The 26605-nt window shown below is 32.9% G+C and overlaps 1 protein-coding gene across 4 annotated transcripts in view; it reads left to right on the top strand.

Annotated features, from left to right (window-relative positions):
• The window catches only part of LOC145246113 (uncharacterized), a 459766-nt gene that overhangs the window by 290122 nt on the left and 143039 nt on the right, over positions 1-26605 (top strand). For all 4 annotated transcript variants that reach the window (XM_080107946.1, XM_080107944.1, XM_080107945.1 and 1 more), the window contains exons 8-16: positions 557-691; positions 3465-3530; positions 8153-8218; positions 11393-11568; positions 13724-13824; positions 15303-15448; positions 18879-18934; positions 23646-23793; positions 25910-25986. In XM_080107946.1, the coding sequence (XP_079964072.1) occupies positions 557-691; positions 3465-3530; positions 8153-8218; positions 11393-11568; positions 13724-13824; positions 15303-15448; positions 18879-18934; positions 23646-23793; positions 25910-25986 (971 nt within the window). The remainder of the gene's footprint in view (positions 1-556; positions 692-3464; positions 3531-8152; positions 8219-11392; positions 11569-13723; positions 13825-15302; positions 15449-18878; positions 18935-23645; positions 23794-25909; positions 25987-26605) is intronic.

Here is a 26605-nt window from a genome sequence, read left to right as displayed (position 1 = left end):
ACACACACACACACACACATATATATATATAGATTCATAACTTTTTATAACTTTTTATTTCAGTTTCAATGCAAACTAATGCACTCGAGTTATATGGATATAGATTTTTTTTTAATTTTTGAAATCACAACTTTATAATATATAAAAATCATCAGAACATTAACTCTATAATAATATATACGAAATCTGCAAGAATTAAAATATCATATTTAAGCGTACTTTACGACGGGCTTTGTCAGGCGTTCGATACATACTTTTGCAGTTTTAACAAAAAGGCTACAATAACATCCGAGCGTCTCCATTTACACTGAACATCTACAGAATGCTAATATCAGTATATTACATCTGAATGAGTCGCCTGTGGAATATCCACAGGTCCCGCTAGTATTTTATTATTCATTTATATACTAACTTGTAGCCACGATGTGTCCTACGAATTGCATTGATATAGCCTTCAAACAAAATAGCTGATGAGTTTCGAATCTGATGCTGATAAGTTTTGAAAGTGTATATCTTCTATTGTATTTCATTGGTCTTTATTCTGTGTCTTTTTCAGTTCCAAATCTCCATTCTAAACTCACTTAATTCGGCGCTGAGTTACGATGGTCAAGCCTCATCTCATCCTATCTACCAACCTGTGTCCGATCCGGATCAGATTCGCGAAATATTCGACTCCATCTCCTACCTAAAGGTACACATATCGTTTTCATACATTTGATATTCCTTTTATAAGTATAGATGTGTCCAGGTAACGACTATATATCTATAAAAGTTTAAATGTGTGTGTGTGTGTTTGTGTGTGTGTGTTTGTGTGTGTGTGTCCGTCTGTCTGTGTATACTTCCCTACCGAATAACTTGGTCAATTTTCGCTCTACATACTCGAGATTTGACATAATGGGTATTGAGATTTGGGAAAATCTTTTTAATCGGTTTTCAGTCAGAAATTTGGCTATTAAGGGGTCAAAATTCAACAATTTGACCTTTGAGAACTCTACCAAACTTCTCCGCGAATTTTGGGTCTGAACACTTGAAATTATAAATATAGGTTACTTGGACATGAATCTAACTTTATAATTTAATTTTAGTCCAAAACAATAAATGTTAAGGGATCATAATTGGGGTCAAAGTTTTTTTTTTTTTTAAATTGACCTCTGCGGTCTCTACGAAATTACTCAGCCAATTTTTAGTCTAAACATTTTTAATTTTACATAAAGTGTATTTAGACATAGAACAATCTTTTTAATCTTTTTTTTTTTGCTGAAAATTTAGCTTCCAAGGGGTCAAAGTTCAAAAGATTTTACCTTTAGTATCTCTAGCAAACTATTCAGCCAATTTTGGGTGTAAACATTTGAAATTTTACATAAAGGGTATTCGGATATGCAGCAAGCTTTTTTTTTTATCAGTTTTGGGGGAAAAATTTGGCCGGCAAGAGGTCAAAGTTTATAGAGTTAACCTTTGCAGACGCTACCAAACTCCTCCGCCAATTTTGGGTCTAAACACTTGAAAATTTATATGTAGATTAGTTGGACATGGGTCAAACATCTTAATTTGATTTGACCCAAAAACAATAAATGTTAAGAGGTCAAAATTGGGATCAAAGTAAAAAAAAAATTAACGTCTGCGGTCTCTACCAACTTTTCCCTATAGTAATTAAGGAAACCTATTATATAGAAAGGCATTAACGTACATATTCACACATTTTATATATACATATGCACATAAAGTTATGAACAGTACACAAGGTCCGAGCAAAGCCGAGCGGAACTGCTAGTATATATATAAAAGTGTAAATGTCTGCGTGTGTTTGTCTGTGTACACTTCACTACCAAATAACTCTGTCAATTTTCGGTTTACAGACTCGAGATTTGACATAAGGCGTATTGAGATTTGGGAAAATCTTTTTAATCAGTTTTCGGCCAGAAATTTGGCTGTTAAGCGGTCAAAGTTCAACGATTTGACCTTTAAGAACTCTACCAAACTCCTCTGCCAAATTTGGGTTTAAATACTTGAAATTTTAGGTATAGGAACTTTAGATACGGATCAAACTTTATAATTAGATTTGAGCTCAAAACAATAAATGCTAAGGGGGTCAAAATTGGGGTCAAAGTTAAACAAAATTGACCTTTGCTTTCTCTACCAAATAACTCAGCCAATTTTTGGTCTAAACATTTGAAATTTTACATAAAGTGTATTCAGACATACGGCAAACTTTTCAGTCGGTTTTTGGCCGAAAATTTGGCTGCCAAGGAGTCAAAATTCAAACGATTTTACATTTGCGGTCACTAGCAAACTATTAAGCCAATTTTGGGTCTAAACATTTGAAAATTTATATGTAGGTTACTTCGACATGGGTCAAACCTTTTTACTTGATTTGGGGCCCAAATAATAAATGTCAAGTGGACAAATTTGGGGTCAACGCTAAAAATAATTGACGTCTGCGGTCTCCACCAACTTTTCTCAATGGTAATTAAAGAAGCCTATTATATAGAAAGGCATTACCATACATATGCACATTTTTAATATATACATATGCACATTTTTAATATATACATATGCACATAAAGTTATGAACAGTACATAGAGTCTGAGCAAAGTCGGGCTAAACTGCTAGTAGATATATAAAAATAAAACAATTCGTTCCAGACAAGGCCTGAAGCCACTTGATATAAAAAGCTAACCAAAACAAAAAATAAGTATAGAAAAGATAGAAGATGCATATTGATGTGAGTCTTGAATAGACCAAGGTTATAGATAGGAGAAAAAACAATCAGGAGGGAGGGAGTTCCACGAGCCTATTATTTTTGGAAAAAAGTTACTGGATGATGGAAGCTGGTATCAAAACAGCAAATCATTGAAGACCACTAGACCAATGAGTCCAACGAGCTGGAACAAAGGAAGCAGGGAATAAATCATGCAATTCTGAAGAACATATGTCATCATAATATTTATAGAAATGAGCTATCTATAAGCACAGCATATCTCCGTGTAACAACGTCCCAAACTTTAAAAAATAAATCCATTCGACCCAAATAAGGTGTGAAGCCACTTGAAGAATTAACAAAGGCTTTCTGCCAATGTTTAGTTCTTAATATAGGTTTATTACGAGAGAAGAATAGGCACAGAAAATGTCAGAGATACATGTGAAGAGAGAGAAGAAAGAAAGAAAGACAGGTAGATAGATTGACAGATAGCTCGTCCCTCTACTCCTAGTTACAGACTACGCGTCCGCTCCCAACCTCTATTAGTGACAACATATCTGGGAGAGAGACTATTGGTCAGTTGATTTTATGTCCATAGATAACTAGCTAATAATTTCGAATGGTGTAAAGAAACATATTGGCGTTTGATCCCTACAATTTTCCACCACATTAAAAACTGATTCGGTGTCTAATTCTACCCTCGTGTTTTCTCCTTTGTTATATCATTGTTGCTAACATTTCCTCTTTTTTTTATTCTATACGCAGGGGGTATCCCTTATCCGTATGATGCGATTCTTCCTCGGGGACGAGACTTTCCGGGATGGAATACGAGTAAGTTATTCATATTGTCCATTTCCTTTAATTTTTTTGTCCATTTGTTATTGTTTTTTTTATATGAAGAACGGAATACTTAGCAAGATTAAGAAACAAATGAAAGAACTAAAGAAAATATAACTGATTGGAAAAAGAAGCGGAACCCACAAAGAAATCAAAACAGTAAAGGGTGAAACGATAAATTTGTCCCTCTAGAAAATACGACATGGTTCCATTTCCGTTTGATAAAGACCTGTATTTTTTTTTCTTGCATACCATTTATTAGTTGGCCAGTTGTGTACAAATCCCAAGAGCGATAGGAGCCTTCTATCATATCTGAAAGTGACACAATGTTTAACGAGCAAGATTGAAGGTGACCTGCTGTACAACTCATGCTCTCTACGTGATCTAAGTTATAACAACAGGACCATTGCCAGCACCTTCAAAATACAAATTCGGACGGTTCAATGCTTGAGGGACCAGCTCAACGAAGGTTATAGTCTATGGTGTGGTCTCAAGTGAGGGCCACATCATGCAACCTAACATCTTCGAGGTCGGCTTGTAAGTCAACACCAAAGTGTACCTGGATGTGCTGAAGAGTGTGGTGATCCCCTGGTTTAGACAGGTCCTGGAAGTAGCAGCAGGACTCGGCGCCGGCCCACTAATCCAAAGAGACCCAGGCTTGGCTTCAGGAGTGCTACGACTTTGTACCCTTCTCTCACTGGACCTTTTTCTCCTCCTCCCACCTGAGCTCGCTAGACCACTTCGTTTGATCATACTTCGGGAACATCACCAACATTACTTCCTACAGCACCAAAGCCAGTCAGATCGCCTCTATTCATCGAGTATTCGCCGAGATTCCGCTGGCGCTTGTGGAAAAGGCCTGCTCCCAGTTCCAGACCCGTATCGAGGCGGGAATTTAGGCTGAAGGTGGCTACATTGAATAGATGTCAGCTCCATTACATAATCAAGTAACGTGAATTGGTTTTTTCAATAAAAGTTTAAAAATAAAGTGTGTAGCGTTGTTTTCGTTAGGGAGAAAATTCATCGTTCCGCCCTGTACTAAGAAATACGAAGCCGCAGAAGAAAAATATGAATGAATCTCAGAAAACAAGCAAACAAAAAAAATGAATTGATTAAATATGAAAATAAAAGAAAGTAACAAGAATAGAAAGAAAAAAGAAAAATTAAATAAATTGAAAAAAAAGAACACAAAGAAAGTTACCTAATAGCTATATCTTATTGTAATGCCATAATTCTAAGGCAATTATAAGATTAGTTATAAGATATATCTATGTAATATATATATATATATATATATATATGTATTATACATATATATATATATATATATATATATATATATGTATTACACACATACATATTACATAGATATATTTTATTATAAGTAATGTTTTAATAGTTATATTAGATTGGTGCAAAAATAATGTTGTTTGTTTTACGTTCAACTTCATGTAAACAGCCAAATTATTTTGCACCAACCTAATAATAATAATAATAATAATAATAATAATAATAATAATAATAATATATATATATATATATATATATATATATATATATATATATAAAGCTGAATGTGTGTGTTTGTGTGTGTGTGTCGTCACGAATAGGCTCCTATATGGTTGACTATTTTAAAAAACTGATTACATATAATGATAGAACATGTATCGAGACACAGGAATGAGTATGTTTGATCTGGCAGAACAGTGAATCATTAAAGTTTTGGGGTCTGCGTTCGCGCCTCGTTCACAAAGTATGGAAATAAAAAATTAAAAAATTAAAAAAAAACGTTTACAAGTGTTTTTGATATAGATGTACATAAGAATACTTTGATAAGTATGTTTTAAACTTAAATATGGATGGCATAATAAAATTGTGGGGTCTGCGTTCGCGCCTGGCCTCCATAGAATGGAAATAGGCACAAACTTCAATAAAGACTTTTCATATATATCTGTGTAAGTATACTTTGATAATTATGTTTCAGTTTGAAGAAATATGGTATAATAAAATTAATGGGTGTTCGTTCGCACCTGACCTCAATAGAATGGAAATATGTCACAAAGTTTAACAAGGTTTTTTTTAATATAGTTCCATAGAATATTGTGATAAGTGTTTCAGTGTGAACAGGTATGGTATAATAAATTATGGGGGTTATCTATTTTATTTTTACTTTCATCATATTTTGCTTTGGTTTTGATACCCCCAAATTCAACCCAAATTTACAACCCTTCCTTTTCATAACCTATCATACTTTCATAAATCAGAGTCCGTTTTATGTAGGCTGTTTTTGAACCCAGTCAACGACGGGCACTTTTGCTAGTATATATATATATATAATTATTTTTTGCGTGTGTACAAAACTTTATTATGGTTATTACAAAGGGAACACTGAGGTTTTTTTGTACTGACGGTAATAAGAAAGACGGAGGGAAAATATTCAATGGAGGTTGAGAAAAAAAATGTTAGACAAGTAAGGGGATAGAGTCGGTCGACCAGGTTTCGACCTCACTTTTCAAAGCCGAATCGGATCATCTCGATAATTTTATTTTATTTTAGTCGTTCCCCTGTTTAAATTCGTTTCACTATACAAAACAAAAAAATCCTCGTCCTTCTTTTTACCATGGATGCAAAAAACAACTCGGTATTCACTTTTTAATAGCTATAATATATATATATATATATATATATATATATATATATATATATATATATATATATATTGCCATTATTTTATTATTACATTTATTTTATTTATTTGTAATAATCCGAATTTATATACCACCTTATTCTAACTTATATGTTAATTTTATTTTATCTTATTTTATATATTTACTTCTGTATTTCTTTATTTTAATTTATTATATTTAATTAATTTTTTTCGAGCAGGGTGTCTTTTATATTTTTTTCTCATTAAACCCAATCAGTTTTTAGTCGAGATAAGATATACTCAGATATGTGTAAACAATTTAGAATTACTTCCTATCGTTTGTTTAGAAAGCTTTCTTTAGACATTTATATATATATATATATATATATATATATATATATATATATATTTCATATATATATATATATATATATATATATATATAAATTGTTATATATATTTTATATATATAAAAATTCGACATTTACTTTCTAACGGATATTCATATTTCTACAATTGCAAAGTGATTTCTCTTCAATGTTTTTTTTTGTTAAGAAACTACACTCATTAATCTCTTTGTCTCTTTTTGCACTGTTAATACTTAATTAGTACTTGAAGAATAAAGATGACATTATTTCGGTGTATATTTATTTTAGAATAATCCCCTTTGAAGAATTTTTGTCAATAATTTGAAAACATTCTCTCCGCAAACTGTATGTGTAAGAGCGATTAAACCAAATGCAATTTTCACGTCAATTTTTTCTTTTTATTTCCGACAATATCTTGTGAGATTGTTTTCTTCAAAATTATTATTTTCTATTATTTTTGCGATTAAATTTATTCGCTGTCATATTGTATGATATAACATGTGATGATTCCTCAATTAATTTATTATTTTCATTTTAGTAAATTTTATTTCACCTCTACATTCTGATTCAGCTTCAGTATAATATTTTTACTTGCTATTAAATACATTTGCATTATAAGTTAATCCTAATATTCTTTTTGATATGTTAAGTATAATGGCTGAGCTTGCCTGGTTTGATTTATAAAAATTTGTATAAAATAGCGTTTGATTAGGTTTATGGTATGGTTAATATGTATTGTTTATTAAGTTTAGAGTGACATATAAAAAATACTATTTTATGATTTTATCAATTGTTATTTTTAAGTCAGTATCTTCGAAAAAAATTATTTAATATTTGTATATTTTTTCTAAATTTCTTTTACCGGAGTTGATAAAGAATTGTGCATCGTTTCTATAGAAGCCCACCCTCTTATACTTAGTACCTTTCTGGCTTACTTATTTAGAGTGTAAGCCAGTTATCTGTGTAGAGTGTGACATCAAAGTTTAATTCTTTGTTTTTTTTTTCTGGTCCAGAATTAATGGTTTTCTGGCTAATTTTACTTTATCAGTTTCTAGTTTTGTTTCGCAAGTTCTAATGCCTTATCTAACAATTTTTGGAGTAATTCATGGGTAAATGCTTGTGTTATGTTGATTAGAATTCTCATCTTGGATGTCATTAGCACAATGTTTCGATCGCTGCAAACCTGCGACCTTCTTCGGATGTTGAGACCATGCTTCTTTTCCTATTAAAGAAAAAGAAAGTGGCTATGCATTACACGAATTCGAACTGTTATATATATATATATATATATATATATATATATATATATATATATATATATATATATATATATATATATATATATATGTAAGCCTGACGAATTCTGACGAGACTGAAACGAGGAATATTCTGTGTAGCTTAATTGCCCTATATATTTTCATAACTTACCATAATATATATATATATATATATATATATATATATATATATGTGTGTGTGTGTGTGTGTGTATATATATATATATGTATATAGATACATATGGTCTGATTGAAGTTCGTATTATATGTTATTCCGGTAACATTTCGTTTGTTATCCTTTTAAATTGTTTATTTCCATTTCAGAATTATCTGAAAAAACTGGCATACGGAGAAGCGACGGACGATGACTTGTGGCAAGCCCTCGGCGAGGTCAGACTAACAAACGTTTTAATATACTTAATTTCAATTTTCATATCAATCTGAGGTTCACTATAGTGGTAGTACTAACCAGCGCTTATATAATTGTATCATGCAACATGTACCATTTAAGAAAAATAGATAATTTATATTCTGTAAATCATGGAGTTTTCGCTTAGTTTTATGTACAGATAGAGTAAGGGAAATCGTTGTGAGTTGTTGTTGCTTGGTGAATGTTTGCCTTTAATATTTTACGGGGATGGGGCGTAAACTGCAGAGAAAATTTCATCCTTCACTAGATTTCGAAGCTGGTTTTGTAGGCTGTAAACGCAAGAAAGGATACTCAAAGTAGCCCTTCCCCATATGTGGCAAGAGTACTCTATTTTATAACATATTTGGTTTATATACAGTTAGACAATTGCGTTGGGAGTGAGATATCTTCTGGAGCAGTTGAATGATCCAAACACTTTTCTGGCGACCTAGGCAAGGATTTGATGTAAATCTTCCGTTTCAGATCAGGAGTGAAAGTCAGTCCCTGTAGTTTGTGAAAGCAGAGTTGCGAGCCTGTCTCTGCTTTATCGTTATTTTCATGGCAAGTGCTCTAGGATCGCCTCTCGCTAAACTTTTATGAAAAACACTTGTCTAGCCAAAACCAATATTAATAATTTCCCACACTCTTTATCTGTGCCTAAACCTAAATGTAGATTCCATGAGCAAAGCTTCTTTCTTAGAACTGCACGCCTGTTGGACTCTCTTCCGATTGGCTGGTTTCCTGTTGACTACAATTTGATTGTCTTCAAGTCCAACGTAAACAAGTTCTTGATGAACCGACTCCTTAAATAATCCAATTTAACAAATTTCTATTACTAACGATTACTACAATATTATCCCATTAACTACTGTACACTCTATAACTCATATTCTCGAGTGGCCTCCGGGCTTTGATAAGTGGTGACTCCTTTGTAAAAAAAAAGAAGAAAAGAAACGAAAAATAACAGTTCCCGGGCAACAAAGTCAGTTGAGTAAACCAATGTAGTCTACCACTTCAAATGATCCTTGAGAGAATGCCTGTATGTCAATAGAAACACTATTAGCAACATTGGACATACGATCAACACATTGTACATACGATTAACCATACACCTTTCAGATACAAGCTTGATTTGACAATTGCGGGCTTTCCAGCTGACTACAATTTGATTGTCTCCAAGTCCAACGTAAACAAATTATTGATGAACCATCATAAGTAATCCAATATGCAAAATTCACACTATGTTTACTACGCTATAATCACATTAAGTAATGTATACCCATTAACCCTTATCCTTGAGTAGCCTTCGGCCTTGATAAGTGGTGATTCCTATGTAAAAAAAAAGACGAAGCCATTCATTTCAGTTGATTGTTAGATTAATTATATCATGTGAACTTATCAAATCGTGAATTAAAGATTGTAAAAGGAATAATAATTACCCTATCATTGATTCTAAGTCTAAGAGGGGGGCGTGCCACTCAGATTAAGGGTTAGTGGTAGAGTAAGCAATTTGTAAGGCATACGGCATAATCACGTTGAATCATTGGTTCTCGCCAAATCGCTGGTTAAGCAACGATGAGTCTGACCAGCACCAGATGAGTGACCATTTGGGAATGTTAGGTGTTGCAATTAAGTGAAGAGAACATTTTCAAGGAAGTTTCCCAATTGAAAAAAAAACTCAAACAAACGGTGTCTTGGTGTCGCACAGACCTATAATACATTCCTCTACAAAAGCATTTTTAAAACAGGAATAAAAGGGCAGGTGCTTGGGAACCCATATCATCCTCCCTTTGCACGTCTCTAAGGCATTGTATGCACTGCGACGAGATAAATGCTGAAGTTGGTATCTGGGGCACGTTTAATCCACTGGTGCACTCTCAGTCTTCGTTAGGGCATGTATCTAGAAGAAGCAAAACTGATGTAAAAACTTGAGGTCTACCGTATGTGTCCTGTGGCAGGCATTGCACCGATTGAGTTTAGCAGTTGTATCCAAAACTGTGATTGGTTCTGCACAAAGCCTTCACCACTATAAACAAATCATCTGTGTGAATTTCCAAACAACTTAGTTGTTGTTGTGATACTATGAAGGTGACCCATGAGTTACTAAGTGCTGAATAGGAAGTGTCATACAAAGGTAAAATGAAATAGGAAGTAGCAAACAATGAATCTCTAGGTATTTTTGATCGAGCCTTTTAGATCTGACAATGACAATAGAAGCCTACAGATCTGACAATGACAATAGAAGCCTACAGATCTGACAATGGCAATACAAGCCTACAGACTACAAGGGAAGGGCAGCTTCCGGGTGGCTGGGTGGCCGGGTGGGGGCGACTTCGGATACCGATGCAGAGAAGACAGTTAGTTGACATCGAGCTATCGGTTGCGACAGATGGGAGTTAATGGCAACACGTATGGACAGTTTTTAGAGTTGACTGCGAAACAGAGATAGAGACGAATTGCGACTAACAGACGAACCTAGCCTTGGTAATACGTAGGGGTGGGAACTATAGTTTCATACACACCCAGATTTCAACTAATATGCATGTGAATCATTGGCGTTGTGTTTTTCGGGCTTGTTTTATTTTATCATTTATACTTTGTGAAACCACGTGTGTTCCATCAACAGTCGCCAGGGAGAAAATGACGATCCAGCCATAAGAAACACAGTGAACGAAAAAATACCACGGCACACACGACGTTGGGGGTCGATGGTTTGTCGGGGCCACACACGTCCGGTCACATTGTGACGGGCCTTATACGTCAAAATCTACGGGTGTATTATTTAAAACTATTTTTAAAGGATAATTAACAAACACGATCAGAGGACCAAATATTCATTTCGTGTGAATAAATTTTTGTAATAAAAAACTTGAAAAGTTTCAAAATATTTACAGTATACAGGTGGACAGAAAAGTGAAATTTTTCACGATAATAAAATGTTACATATTGTATGTTTTTCGATTTCTCGATTGTTAAATATATTGCAAGATTACCGTATATTTCAACAACATGATTGTAGCAATCTTTTATCCCAATTTCTTTCTTGAAATTATAGAATCTTGATATTGAAAAATCATCCGAAACTGAACCCTGGCTTTATATATTCCTAAAAAAAAAAAAAAAAATCAAACGTTGTGATTTTTTGTTGATTTCAGCAATCAAAAACCGATGGACGTGATTTGGATGTGAAAATGATTATGGACACGTGGGTCTTGCAAATGAATTATCCAGTTGTTATGGTCAAGAGGACTGGCCAGAACCAATTGACCGTCACGCAAAACAGATTTGTTATCGACACGGTTTCATCACAGACGTTTAATTCGACTTTTGGGTGAGTTTATGTAGTCATATATTTTGTTGTATTTTTTAAAACTGAGTTATAACGCACACATGAAGAGGGTTTTCTCTCGAAATATTGTGTGATGCGGATCCTTCATGAAGGCGTATCGAAAGCAATAAGATAATGTAACGTAGTCACGTGCCCTGTCATTTAAATACGTACGCATACTGACGACTCATGTGCCGAGTTAATGGCGTGTCAGCATTTAAACAAGAATGTGACGTCACAGAATGAAATGCATATATAGGCATCTATATTGAAAAGAAAGGAAGGATGAAAACTTAAATAAAAAACGCGTGGTGGATTAGAAGGTACGCCTTACAAGCGCATCTCCTTCTTCCTACCTCTTCGGAAACAAGCCGGCTGAACGTTTGTATTAGGAGGGAATTACCTACAGCACAAAAGCGGATTGTTCGACTGAGCTTCAATCTATGGTCCCCCCCTCGCCAAACCTTCACAAGAAACACTCGTCTAGCTGTAAACACTATCAATAATTCCCCCACTCTTTATCTGTGCCTAAACCTAAACGTAGATTCTATGAACAGAGCTTCTTTCTTAGAACTGCACGCCTGTGGAATTGTCTTCCGTTTTCCTGCTTTCCGGCTGACTACAATATGGTTGTGTTCAAGTCTAACGTAAATAAGTTCTTGATGAGCCGTTCCATATAAGTTATCAAATTTACCAAATTTTCATTACTAATGATTACTATATTGTCCAATTTCTACTGTACACTCTTTAACCCTTATCCTTGAGTGGCCTCTTGGCCTTGATAATGTGGTGATGCCTATGTAAAAAAAAGAAAAAAAAAACTGCTAACGATCCATGAAGGGGAAAATAAAGAGCGAACTATAGCGAGCATACGCGGAAACGCTCAAGAATGGTATGTCAATGTCTTAGTTGGCTTTACCTACGACGAGAATGAGTTCAACCAAGGGCTATAAAACCCGACGCCCGAATCATTCGGCGAGTAACTACCGAGATTCTTTTGGTGTCAAGTCATTTTGACGGAGATGTTCGGGATCGTATCATGTCGTTTCGACGAAGTTGCTCAGGAGTGTGTCGTTCGTTTTGATAGAGTTGTTCGGGATTGTACGGTGTCGTTTTGAAGTGGTTGTTCGAGATCGTGTCGTGTATTATATCATTATTCGGTTCAAAGGAAATAGTAACAACTATTGAAAAAAAGTCTGTATAGATGTGGGCACCTATGCATGCATATGCTTAAATGTTAATGTTTGTATATATAAATGCGTTTTAAGTTTAAAGTACTATGTACATCTTAATATAAAGAATGCAACTTCTATGATATCAACTATATTTAATTGATGTAAAAGTAATGTTGATTTGATTGTATGCACGCATGTTATGTAAGAATAAATTAAATTTATCTCTAAAATAAAGAGAAATGTGTCGGATTAAATGCATTAACACGTATTGAATAGAAAAAAGTCTGCAATGAAGGGATGGCCTCGATGAGAATAAAAAAACAACCTTAAGGAACAGAATGACCACTTTAAATCAAAGTAAAGATACTTACGTCCTTAAACTAAAGTATGGCCATAAAAACTTCCAGCGCTTCTACACTATTAGGACGAAATTTTGTAGTCGATAAAAGGAGTTTTACGATAATAAACAATGATTTTGACTGATTTTTTTTTCAATTCTAATAAATTACAATGGTAGATTCCAAATTATGCAGTCGAAATTATATAGCATATCATATATCATACAAAAATCATATACCATATCATATATCATACGAAAATTATATAGCATATCATATATCATCAAAAAATTATATACCATATCATATATCATACAAAAATTATATACCATAACATATATCATACAAAAATTATATACCATATCATATATAAAACAAAAATTATATACCATATCATATATCATACAATAATTATATAGCATATCATATATCATCAAAAAATTATATACCATATCATATATCATACAAAAATTATATACCATAACATATATCATACAAAAATTATATACCATATCATATATAAAACAAAAATTATATACCATATCATATATCATACAATAATTAGTATTTGATGTTTCAATTGTTTGTTAGAATGTTGACATAACTTAAAGTTTTTAATGTTGACGATACCAATCAATTTTTAAGGTACAAGTGGCAAATTCCCTTTGTCTATACGACCTCCAAAGAAGGCGAGTTTGGAAAAACAGCCAAAGATGTCATTTGGATTGATTATACAGCTGACAAAAGTAAGTATATAAAAATTATATAAAAAATTGCACTTTATTCATCTAATATACAAAATAAAGTCAGTCGCCGGCCTTTTACAGATTTGGAGAAATAGAAAATCTGCTAGGTACGAGCATTAATGGCGGAAAACTGAAAAGAGGACATAGTTTTGAAAGCTGGTTTATCATAATTTTTTTGTAGGTTTCCGATTACTTTTTGATTGTATTTGAAACATTAAAGCCTAAAGTAAGTTTTTAAAATGGAACAAATATTTTTACACGTAAAAAAAAGGAATAATGAAAAATGTTTTCACGGCGACATTCGGAAACTGACAACTTCAGCTAAATTTTGAAATTAAATAAATTCATTATAAAAATCTCTTGAAAGATAAATATTAGTTTTCTGTGACTATTTTAAAGATAATTAGTAAATCCTAAGTGTTTGTACAAAAAAATAGTTTAATTAGCCCTCCAAAGCGAGAGATTCTGACTTCCCACAATCAAACGAAAAGTCGTCTAGCATGAGTTCTACAAAGCCCAAAATGTCAGGATGTTAAAACACTATCAGAAAATTACATAGGTGGTTGAAGGGAGGCAGGGGGCAAAGAACCGACTTGTTTTCTTTTCTTTTTTCCTATTCGTACATCCGTACATTCATATCGTGAAGATTTGTGTAATTTTTACAATTTTTTTAAAAGTTTATCATTATTCTGTGTTTCTGCTTTTAAATTTTTTAATTTTTTTTATTTTTCAAGATTATATAAAAAAAATTATGTTACGCTGAAGATAACACGTTAATTCATGCAAGGAAAATGTTAAGAATTTACATACAAAGAAATTACGCTAAAAATGTAATCTTAAAAAAATAGGAAATATTTTTTTGCAATTATAATTTTTGGTGTGAAAACATTTAATAACCAATGCTTAATTCAATGATAATATCGGTAGAAAAAATAATTTTCCTTCAAGTTATATCGATTCCGTTAATACGGACTTTAGGGGACTTTTTCGTAATGTTCCTGAAAAAAAAGTATTGTTACAATTTACGATACCATATTTCCATAAAAAAAAGCAAAAATAGATGAATTCATTCATTTATTTTTACTAGTGAAAACCATAACTTTATTAAAGGTGTTTTTTTTTTTGTTTGTTTAAGCAAAATAATACATTTTCACGAATATTAAAAAAAAATACTGCATCTATTATATTTCCTGATCATTATTTGATAAATACTGAAAATTTCATTAAAATTGGTTAATTTCCTGATTTTTATGATTTTTTCAGTAGAGGAAGAGGTCAAAATGTTTATACATTTTAAGCATCGGCTATTCATTTTGCACTTATATAAAATCTGCATGAATTAAAATATATCTAAGACTATTTTCGGGATCTCCCCGCTAGTTTTTAAATAACACAGCTATTTGACGCACTTTATTTTAACTTCGTTTCGTTACGTGATTTTCGTTTCTGTTTTTTGTTTTCGTTTGTGCTTTTTGTAGCAACGATTGCTGACCAGTCCCTCCCGCCGTTAAGTGATGAGAATGGCTGGTACATTGGCAATTGTCTCAAATACGGACACTACAGGGTGAACTACGACGAAAAGAACTGGTACGCCCTCATCAAGCAATTAAATACAGACTTCAAGGTAAGCAGCCTTTCTATTCCAGATAATGCGTTCATTATAGTCTCCGAAATCTAAAATCACGAATTTATGAATTTGATGAAATATTGCAACCAAATGTTTTTATTCTTTATTTATTTGATACCATTAGTTGTAATGTGATAGATATATTCTTTGTTCTTTATTTTTAAGCGTGGTGTGTGTGTGTGTGTGTGTGTGTGTGTGTGTGTGTGTGTGTTTGTGTGTGTGTGTGTGTGTGTGTGTGTGTGTGTGTGTGTGTGTGTGTCTGGTCACGAACAGGCTCCTATATGGTTGACTATTTTAAAAAACTGATTACATATAATGATAGAAGATGTATCGAGACACAGGAATGGGTATGTTTGATCTGGCAGAACAGTGGTTCATTTAAATTGTGGAGTCTGCGTTCGCGCCTGGTCAACAAAGTATGGAAATAAAAAAATTAAAAATGAACGTTTACAGGTGTTTTTGATATAGATGTACATAAGACTACTTTGATAAGTATGTTTTAACTTAAATAGGGGTGGTATAATCAAATTGTGGGGTCTGCGTTTGCGCCTGGCCTCCATAGAATGGAAATAGGCACAGACTTTAATAAAGACTTTCATATCTTTCTGCGTAAGTATACTTTGATAATTATGTTTCAGTTTGAAGAAATATGGTATAATACAATTATGGGGTGTTTGTTCGTACCTGAACTCCATAGAATGGAAATATGTCACAAAGTTTAACAAGGTTTCTTAATATAGATCCACAGAATATTGTGATAAGTGTTTCAGTGTGAACAGGTATGGTATAATAAATTATGGGGTTTATCTATTTTATTTTTACTTTCATCATATTTTGCTTTGGTTTTGATACCCCCAAATTCGAAGCTATCTCTTTACAACCCTTCCTTTTCATAACCTATCATACTTTCATAAATCATAGTCCATTTACTGTAGTCTGTTTTTGAACCCAGTCAACGACGGGTACTTTTGCTAGCATATATATATATATATATATATATATATATATATATATATATTATATATTAAAAAATAATATATATATATTATTTTTTAATATATAATTATCCACACTGACATGTGTTTCGTCGTCTATGACACATCATAGTGGCTGAATCTAGCGTTTGTATATATATGTGTGCATGTGGGTGGATATATGTAGATATGTATGTGTATATATATGTGTATGTTTATGTATATGTATATATGTGTATACGTATATATATATATTGTGAATGTATGTATGCCTATGTGTGTATTAGTATGTATGTGTATTATATGTATGGCTATATGTATGCATGTGTGTATATGTGGATTTATATATAACTTTCATGCATTGGGAGTGTATGTAGTGCTGAACGCGTATATGAAACTTTAGAAGCCTAAACCTCTACCACGCTGCTATTCGCACGACTACTGAGTATATCGCGTTTTTATGTAGATGTTTTTATTTGTTATTGTTAGCGATACTCTTTGGATGAATTCGCTAACAATAACAGCATTAGCAAAATATATTTGGCATCTCAAAGATATCAATATACCTTTTAACATAAAATGGAAAATACTAGGCTCTTTTAAAGCATATAAACCCGGTGACAAATTTTGCATCCTGTGTTGATTTGAAGCTCTGGCTATATGAAAATTCAATAACAATAAATCAACATGTTTAAACCGGAAGGATGAAATATTTTCAATATGCATACATAGATGTTGGATGAAATTTAACAGATTTAAACCACCATAAAGTAAATATTATTAATCTGATTATTTATCTGATCAGTATCGTTTATAATTATTATAATATTATTTAATAAGTGTTATTATTATTTTACTTATTTTGCTATTCTTCTTCTTCTTCTTCTTCTCTTTTTTCTTCTTCTTCTTCTTCTTCTTCTTCTTCTTCTTCTTCTTCTTATTATTATTATTATTATTATTATTATTATCATTATTATTATTATTGTTATTATCATTTGATTTTATTATATTATCATCAATATTACTATCATTATTATTAGCATTAGTATATTTTTACTATCTTACCATCACAATAAATAATTTATTTATCCCTAAAATAATTACAACTATATTAAATACCAAGTTATCTCCCTTAAACCATTAAAGTGATCTCCCTTAGAGTTAAAGTTTTTTCTTAAATTTTATTTCATTTTTCAAAAAATTGCAGTTATCTCCCTTGATTTAAAATTTTAAATTTAGCGTTGACTAAAAAGACGTTTGATTGTGCATTAGCCCAGCGTTTTTCAATTAAAAGAAATTCTAAATAATTATTTCAACCATTCGGAGACAAGATAAATCAGCATGCCCAAAGATATACTGACTGAACTTAAAACAAGTTTTCTAATAAAACTCAATAAGGTATTTAAGTAAAATTTCTTTTTATTCTATAATTTTTTTCATTTTTTTTCTCTTAATTTTATTCCTAATTTTCTATTTTTATTATCAACATAAAATTAATAACTACGTTCTCATGTATTTTAAATATTTGCAGGACTATCCGCCTTACTATAAAAATACTAGTTTTATTTTGGTGTCTTAAACTTCTACCCTCTATTTTTGCTGATGAGAAGATTATAGTGCAAGACAAAACCTTTGTTAACTATTGTCAATAATTATTGTCAATGATTATTGTCAATAATTATTGTCAATTTAATAAAATGAATATCGTTTCCGAAACGATCGTGCAATAAAGTTTATTCTGTTTGTTTTTCCTTTTGAAACTGATTCATAATTTACAATTATTAATCTTTTTACTCTCTCCTTCTCTCTCTCTCTATCTATCTCTCTCTCTCTCTATATATATATATATATATTTATATATATAAATATATATATATATATTTCTATGATGTATTTATGTATATTTCTGTCTGTATAATGCATATATGTGTTGACGTGTATGTCTTTGTGCTGCTTTACATGCTCATGTATATAGATCTACGCATGTGTGTGTATATATATATATATATATATATATATATATATATATGTATGTATGTATGTGTATGTTTGTGTGTGAGTTTCTATGTATGTATGTATTATAGTAACATGTACATTTATTATACATATTGAAATTAATTGCGTCTCTGTTTTTTGCCGTTTGAAATAAATGCTAATACGTTGCACAAATTTTTTTAATAATAAAAAAAAAAAAATACAACATTCTTCTTCCACAAACGGCAAAAATAATTCACGTGAACTCTTTCGAACATTGTTGCACGGAATAAACGCTGTCTAAATTAGAAATTTCCAGGTTTTTTTTTTCAACGTCTTTCATTTTTATTTCGATACTTTTTTTGTGACCAAGAGCGGGTGGTCGCTTAAAATATATATAAAAAAAAATCAAATATTAATTACAAAAGAATAATAGGCTTACCTGCCAAAACTGTCATCATAAATTTCTCTTCTTTTAGGCAATCGATGTCATCAACAGAGGACAGATTATCGATGATGCTTGGAGTCTTGTGAAGTAAGTACTCAATATTATCGATCTCTTCACACTATATTTCTTGTTCAAAATCTACGCATTTACTAGCAGGGACACCCGATGTTGTCCAGGATAGAATGAGGATCAACGAATGTTTCACAGTTCGAAGACTTTTATTATCATCGGAATTGGTGGAATAACCCATTTTCAATCAAATCCACGGATTGTTTGCTCTAATCTGGGACCCATCCTGGTACACTTGATAGAAGTTTCACATGCCTCACCGCAGTGACTTAATCCACAATACATTGTAGTCTACATTGCACTGTAGAGAATCTACTATTGATTTTATAAAATTACTTTTATATAATGACTTGAATTGAAGTTTAAAATGCAAAAGTCAAGTATCATGGTTCAGTTGTGCTCTAAATAAAAACATTCATTTCGAACATCTTATTAAAGAATCTACTGTAGATTTTATAAGCCGAGCCCTTCTGCTTGTGTGATGATAAAACTTCTCAAATACACTTGAAATGTTAGACTGTATAAGGGTGTTAACTTTGGTCAAAATTTAACTCTTTCTTCTTTAACTGGATTTTTTCGATAATCGTGTTTCGATACTCATCAGAGGCATTCAAATACAAAAGTTACCTAAGAACACTCCCAGACACGCAAACAGCACTTTAAGATATCAGCATCACTTTTTCATCTTCATCCTATAAAAATTTTCACAGTCTAAGCATCGTTACACCATGAATGACTTACAGCACTTTACTTTTTCAAAGACTATATACGCTTTATAAGGTTGACAAGAAAGTTCTTGCGGTCTTTACACTTTTATCCTTTAAAGGAACATATTTTGGCTCAAGGAAAAAAATACTGATCGAAATAAACACCATCAGGGTAAACATACCTTTGTCAATGCAAAACAGCGCTAGTAACGTAAAAATCATGCGTTCTGGTGACGATAAATTCGCCGAAGGCGTTTTTGGTATCGTTTAGGGTTTTGAAGCATTTCTCACGCAAAAAGTTGTCGAGATGCTTGAAAAAGTGGTAGTCGGTAAGTGAAACATCTGGAGAGTATGACGGATGAAACAATTTGTTCAGCATCTGCAGGGTCGATTTAGCAACGTGCAGTCAGTCATTGTCATGGAGAAGAATTGAGTCTTTTCTGTTGACTAATGCTGGGTGTTGTTGTCGAAGTTTCTGGTGTATTTCATTCACTTGTTGGCAATACTTTTCCGCCGGAATGGTTTCGCCTGCATTGAAAAAACTGTAATGAATAAGAACAGTTGCAGACCACCAAACAGTCAGCATGAACTTCTTTTGGTGCAATTCTGACTTCATAGGGTGTCGTGGAGTTTCGTCGGTGTCTAACCACTGAGCTGAGCATTGCCAGTTGTGAAACCACAGAACAACACTTTGGATTTTTAAAATATAAATTTATTTCAACTGTCTTAAATGATCTTCACTAGGCCTCTGCATTACGTGTCTAGATGCTTGTTCTTTACAGCCTGCTTCCTGGCTTTTTGAAGCACGTCCGTTCACTTTCGTAACGAAATGCAAACCCAACTCCTTTCTCTTCCTTTCCCGACCTCTTGACCTCAGTTCCGTTACGTCATCATTAAAAAAGCACACGTCTCTCAACGTGCGACCTTTCCACGTATGCATGCTCAAGTTTATTTTGTTTATTTAACCTAATTTATGTAAACATCCTCAGCTAAAACCCATTGCTACACTTTATTCTACAAACACTAATTAACTCGCAATATAAACTATTTTAACAATATCACTGAATAGATAGATAAATAGATAGATAGACAGATGGATCGATAATAACTAATTTAACTTTGATTATATTGATTATCTAACATGAAATATTTCAGAATCAACACATGCAGTATTTACATCATCTTGAAAGTATTGTCATCACTTTTTCATCTTCATCCTATAAAAAATCACAGTCTAATCATGACTACTTCCTCGTCAGACCATGAATGACTTACAATGCTTGAATTAACTTTCTTTAAAGACTATGTGTGTTTTAATACCCCATGTCGGTCTATGGAATTTGTTACAGCTTTTTTAAAGCCGTCCTGTCAAATAATCAAACCCTACTCAAGTCTTTTTTTTATTTATCAAGGCCTGGAGGCCACTCGAAGATAAGGGTTAATGAGTGTGCATTAGTCAATGGGACAATATAATAATCGTTAGTAGGGAAAATTTGGTAAAGTTCCACCATTTCCAATCATCACGGTGTTGTGTAACAGTCTACCTGACATTCATAATCCTCTAGTTGCATTTGGTCCTTGATAAGCGGTGACCCCCCCCGCTAGTAAAAATATAGTTTATTCTTAGGTTCATGGATCCATGTTTGAAAAAAAAAAACACGGCTTTTCTCCGTTTCGGTTGAAACGGTGACAGAGTTTCTGGTAATGCCTGCAACGGCGACATTCGGGTTCAAGAGTGAGTAATGTCAATTGATGAGATTGTAAGCCAAACAGATCACCGTGCAAGGGGGGGGGGATGTATTTCGATCTTTTACTCTATGAACAATTCACGATCAACCTATAAACATTTTGACATTTAGTTATGTGTGCGTACGTGTGAATATAGGCACAATCACGTCAACGCACCGGTTCTCGTCAGATCACCAAAGTTAAGCAACGTTGACCTTGGCTTATACCAAATGGATGACCATTTGGGAATTTTAGGTACTATATGATCAGCTCTCTACTTATTTCGGCAGTGTTTCTAGTCGTCCTGAACCTCCACTTGCCACTGGTATTTAACAACGCCGACTCAGGAGAGGTGCGGTTGGATATTGCGCAACTCCTGTCACAAAAATTTCTCGTGCAAGAATCCTTACAGTGGGTATCCATAGTCTGTCAAAACTCAAAGAAGCTACCATATGAACATGAAATGAAAAAAAAAATGAAACTGTTGCACCAACTCTAAGGCGGGTTTAACCAATTTCCTTCAAAGTAGGAAGTTCGATGAGAGTATGAAATTCACAAGCGATCCCCAGTCGCACGTTATCTCCGATGATGACGTTAGGTTTTTGCAACTCTTGCAAGGAAGGTGTCGACGTCCCCCTACATACAGTGCCTGATATTCCCAAATTAATCGGCCATCTGGTGTTCCCAAATTGGTCACCCATCTGGTATTGACCAGGTTCAGCATTGCTTAATTTTGGTGATCTAGCAAGAACCGGTGTGTCAACGTGATTATGTCATATGCTTATATGTATGTGAGTATGTTCAGCTAAAAACTCTAAAACTACGAAACAAGCACCCACAAAGTTGGTATTTTCTTGATCGGCGTAGCCCCGGATGAATAATATAAAAGTTGAGAAACAAAAAATTTCATTCTTTGATCATAAACTGGAGCAGATTACGAGGTCATCTGTTTCTATTCGATTTATTAAAGGGAAGTAACTCTGTTTATCTGTTAACTAAAGGGCAGTTGTATGTGTTTCCTTCATGTTTCATTTTACTTCAGTTGAAGTTCTCAGCTTTCTGAGGCTAACACTTGATCTCTATATTCGAATGTTTCATTAATGTTCTAGTTTATCTCTCAACACTGTTTTAGTAAACAACTTGAGAACATAATTTTCCTCTTCCCAATTAACCATTTAAATATATTATAGTATATCTTTCTTGTGGGAATTTTGTCTTGCTTGATTTCAAAACAAGAATTCATCTAGTCTGGTGGAGCATCCAGCTTGAGGTAACATCACTTGGTGAAGGCGTCTCATCTTGTATATAATAAAAAAGACGCAGTTTTTTTCCCCTCTGGACAAAAATACCGTAGGTTTACAACAACAGATTGCACATATTTTTTTTTTATGTTTACACTATTGGCAATTACCTTATTTAATTACAGAACGCCATTTCATACACATTTTTTCGTAATATTAAAACATTATATTTATTCCTAGGAGCGCCATCTTAATCATCATCATAACCTACAGGGGAAGTAGCAGAAATTTTTTCCCCTCTTCCATGTCCTCTTATGACCCCATACTACACTGCGTGCATTTATTTTTCCTGCTTTCCAGAGTCTAAGCCGTCATTAACTGACTAGTTTCCCATAAAAGCCAGTGTAGATTAACCATTTAAATATGTTATATTATATCTTTCTTGTGGTCTCTTGATGTTACTGAAGAATTCCAGAACAAGAATTCATCATCTACTGGAGTATCCAGCTTTGTGCTATATTATTTGAGATAACATCACTTGGAGAAGGTGCCTCATTCCTCATAAAAGCCGGTACAGATTAGCCATATTAACGATATCTTATTTGGGGTTCGGATACTATGTGATTTTAAATAGTTAGTTAGTGTCAGCATGTATGTGGGTATGCTAAGCTTAAACTCTAAAACAGCAAAAGCAAACACACACAAAGTTGATATTTTCTTTATCGGTATAGCCCTGGATGAATAATAACTTAGATTTGTGCAGGAGGTGATGAGTTATCTATTTGATGTATGTATTTCTGTTTTTCTGATTTTAAGAGATTATTTCCCTTATGCCGACATATTCTTTGAGTTAAAGTATGTGTGTGTGTGTGTGTGTGTGCGTGCGTGTGTGTGTGTGTCTATCCAAAGAAAGAAATCTGCCCAGAAGAGAAGACAAAAAGAGAATGAGAATTTTAATAGGAATATATTACATGTTTGCCCCGTGCAGTACCGGGTATCCTTGCTAGTTTTATATTTAAAAATATAACTTTTTTGTCTTTAATATTTTTGCAGAGCAGATATGCTAGAAGTGGAGATTGCTTTGGGGACGCTGGAGTTTTTAAACGAAGACGACAGTCTCGGACCTTGGAGAGCAGCTGCTGCCGAAATGTCATATCTGAAAACAAGACTCATTCGGTCGGATACTTACAAAGATCTAGAGGTAAAAAACTAATGGAAACAAAATGGTTAAAGTTGCAGAATAGTAAACAGGCAAGAAATAGTAAAACACAAACAAACAAATGGTTTATAGCAAACCTACCCTTATGTACCCTTATGTATACTTTGAATGCTCTGAAAATGTTTCTAACATCTTTGTTTCAAAATTTTGTTTCTACAAAATTTGGTTATGAACACACAATTTCAAAATGGCCGCCGAAATACTACAATTTTCCACGGCTCGTATTTATGATGAAATATTTATTAATTTTAAACTAACAGTGAAACTAAAATCTACAGGTCATACCTATAAATGCATTTTTACATTTGCAAAAATTATATGCACATATTATATGGCGTTTTGCGGTAATCCGGCTCACTACAGACACGAAAACAAAAACAACTCTATATATTTAGAAACTTAAAAACAAATCGGATTCAGTAATTATATTGGAATCGGGAAAAATTTTGGAATCGTCCCATCACCACTATGAACATAGCTAACATTTTCACTCAAACTATATTGGCTGATACTTTTGTAATGAAATACAATAAAACTTCTGATTAGAAAAAAAAAACATTACAAAGATATTGTAAACCGTTACATATTACCAATTAACATTAATTAGACTTATTTACTATAAAAAATTTAAAACCCGAAATCTTGTAGTAAAAAAAAAATCAATTTATTACCCCCCCCCCAAAAAAAAACATTAGAAAGAACCAATGTTATTTATAAATCTAAAGGCTGTTGGGAGAATGCAACTTCCATAATAATAAAAAAAAAGTTAATAATTATATTGGTTTTACAACAATTACCCTATTGCACATACTCACCATGCACTTTTAAACTCTAGCTCAATTTAGCAACATTTGAAAAAACATAACTACCCTTTCTGATGCAAGACAAAGTTTAGTTAATAACTCAAAAATAATACATTCTGAAACAAATTAAAACAAATATACTAGAAGCACCCCTTATAAAAATTCAGCAATCTACAATATAGGAGTAAAAAATTTACTTTTGGCAACCTCGTAACTCGTTTCCTTCATTTTGTGTTTTAGTCCTCATATTCCCTGAGCGATGTTTCTGACGAAGAGAGAAGCATTGTTGTTTTCTGGGTCGGAATCTATCTATCTCACACTTATCATTGGCAATTTTTTGACCTGAAAGTAGTATATTTTAGCTCCTTACATCAAATGGCTTCATGCATTGTCTAGAGCGATTTCTATAAAAAATAAAAATAAATAATTAACATTACTTAATAAACCAGTAACAATGAAAAAAAATGTTTAACGTAATATGATATACAGGGTGCCTTCAATAAGTTTCCAGACTTTTTTTTATATGGCTACTTCTATTGATTGTACACACATAAACTCTAGTCCCCTTCGAAGTAATCTCCTCCGGCTGCAATGCACTTGTTGTACTGTTCTAACAATCTGGAAGGCCACACGGAAGTCCTCTTGTGTGAGCATGTCAGTGACTCTTGTCACAGCCTTTTTCATCTCCTTAATTGTCTCATAATGACAGCTTCTAAGGTTTTCTTTAAGATTGAAAATAACCAAAAGTCACAGGGAGCAAGGTCTAAACTATAGGGAGGGTGAGGAACTGTCTTGATGCAACTATTTATCAAATAGCCTGTGACAAGGATGAAGTTGTGGACTGGTGCATTCACGCAAGTCTTCTGCGTCTTCAGTTCCTTGTAAATAATTGTGCGTACAGTTTCCACACTGACATCACACTGTGCACTTATTGTCTCTATAGGCAAACAATGATCCTTATCTGTGAAATTCTTTATTTGGCCAATCAACTCTGGTGTTCTGACTTCCTTACTCTTCCCGCACCTCTCATCATCCTTATTAAAGGCACCCCATATATTTTATCTAATGAAAATAAAAAGTGCTGTTTACGAAATCTGGACCTCTGAAAGAATTATTAGACCTGATAGAATATTTGAGTAATTTACTGGCTAGGTAGAATCAAGTATCGAGAATCAGACTGATTTTTCTTTATATATTAGATACATGTGTTGTTTATGTTGTTTTCTGATATATGCATGAAGATTTATTGCTTTTTTTTAAAATTAAAATTTCTCTAATTTATATTTTTGTTCCAGTTATTTCTACGTCGATTGGTGATCGGCCATTACCACCGTTTAGGCTGGGACAATAAGGGAGCCGATTATACGGAATCGTATGTCATGCTTTTCATATTTCTGTAACGATTAATCAGAATCGGAACTTTTGGTGGTATCGGAATCGATATCAAAATTAGACAAAATGTGGCTATTTTCCGATGCCCTAAACGATTCTATTTACTGTTTTGTAGTTCTTTGTTTTTGTTTAAAACTTATTTTTCCATGGTTCGTATTAATGGCGAAATATTTATTGGTTTTAAACCACCAGTAAAACTAAAATCTACAGGTCATACCACTAAGTGTATTTTTACATTTGCAGAAATTATATGCACATATTATATAGGGTTTTGCGGTAATCCGGCTAACCACAGACACAAAAACAAAAGCATCTCTATATTAAGAAATTTCAAAACGAACCGGACTCGGTAATTGTATTGGAATCGGGAAAAATTTTGGAATTATTCCATCACTACTCGTATATATATATATATATATATATATATATATATATATATATATATATATATATATATATATATGTGTGTGTGTGTGTGTGTGTGTGTGTGTGTTAATCTATAAATATAAAAGCGAAAATGTAGGTATGCATGTATGTGTGTTCGCTTTTTCTGTGTGTCTACAAAAGGCTTTTTTCAGAGAAGCGGTCGATCGGTTCAC

This window comes from Euprymna scolopes, chromosome 23 (assembly GCF_053919585.1).
Source record: "Euprymna scolopes isolate OS-2025 chromosome 23, ASM5391958v1, whole genome shotgun sequence".
Classification (NCBI taxonomy): domain Eukaryota; kingdom Metazoa; phylum Mollusca; class Cephalopoda; order Sepiida; family Sepiolidae; genus Euprymna; species Euprymna scolopes.
Note: the sequence above shows the minus strand (reverse complement) of the source record. Positions and strands in the feature narration are given on the sequence as shown.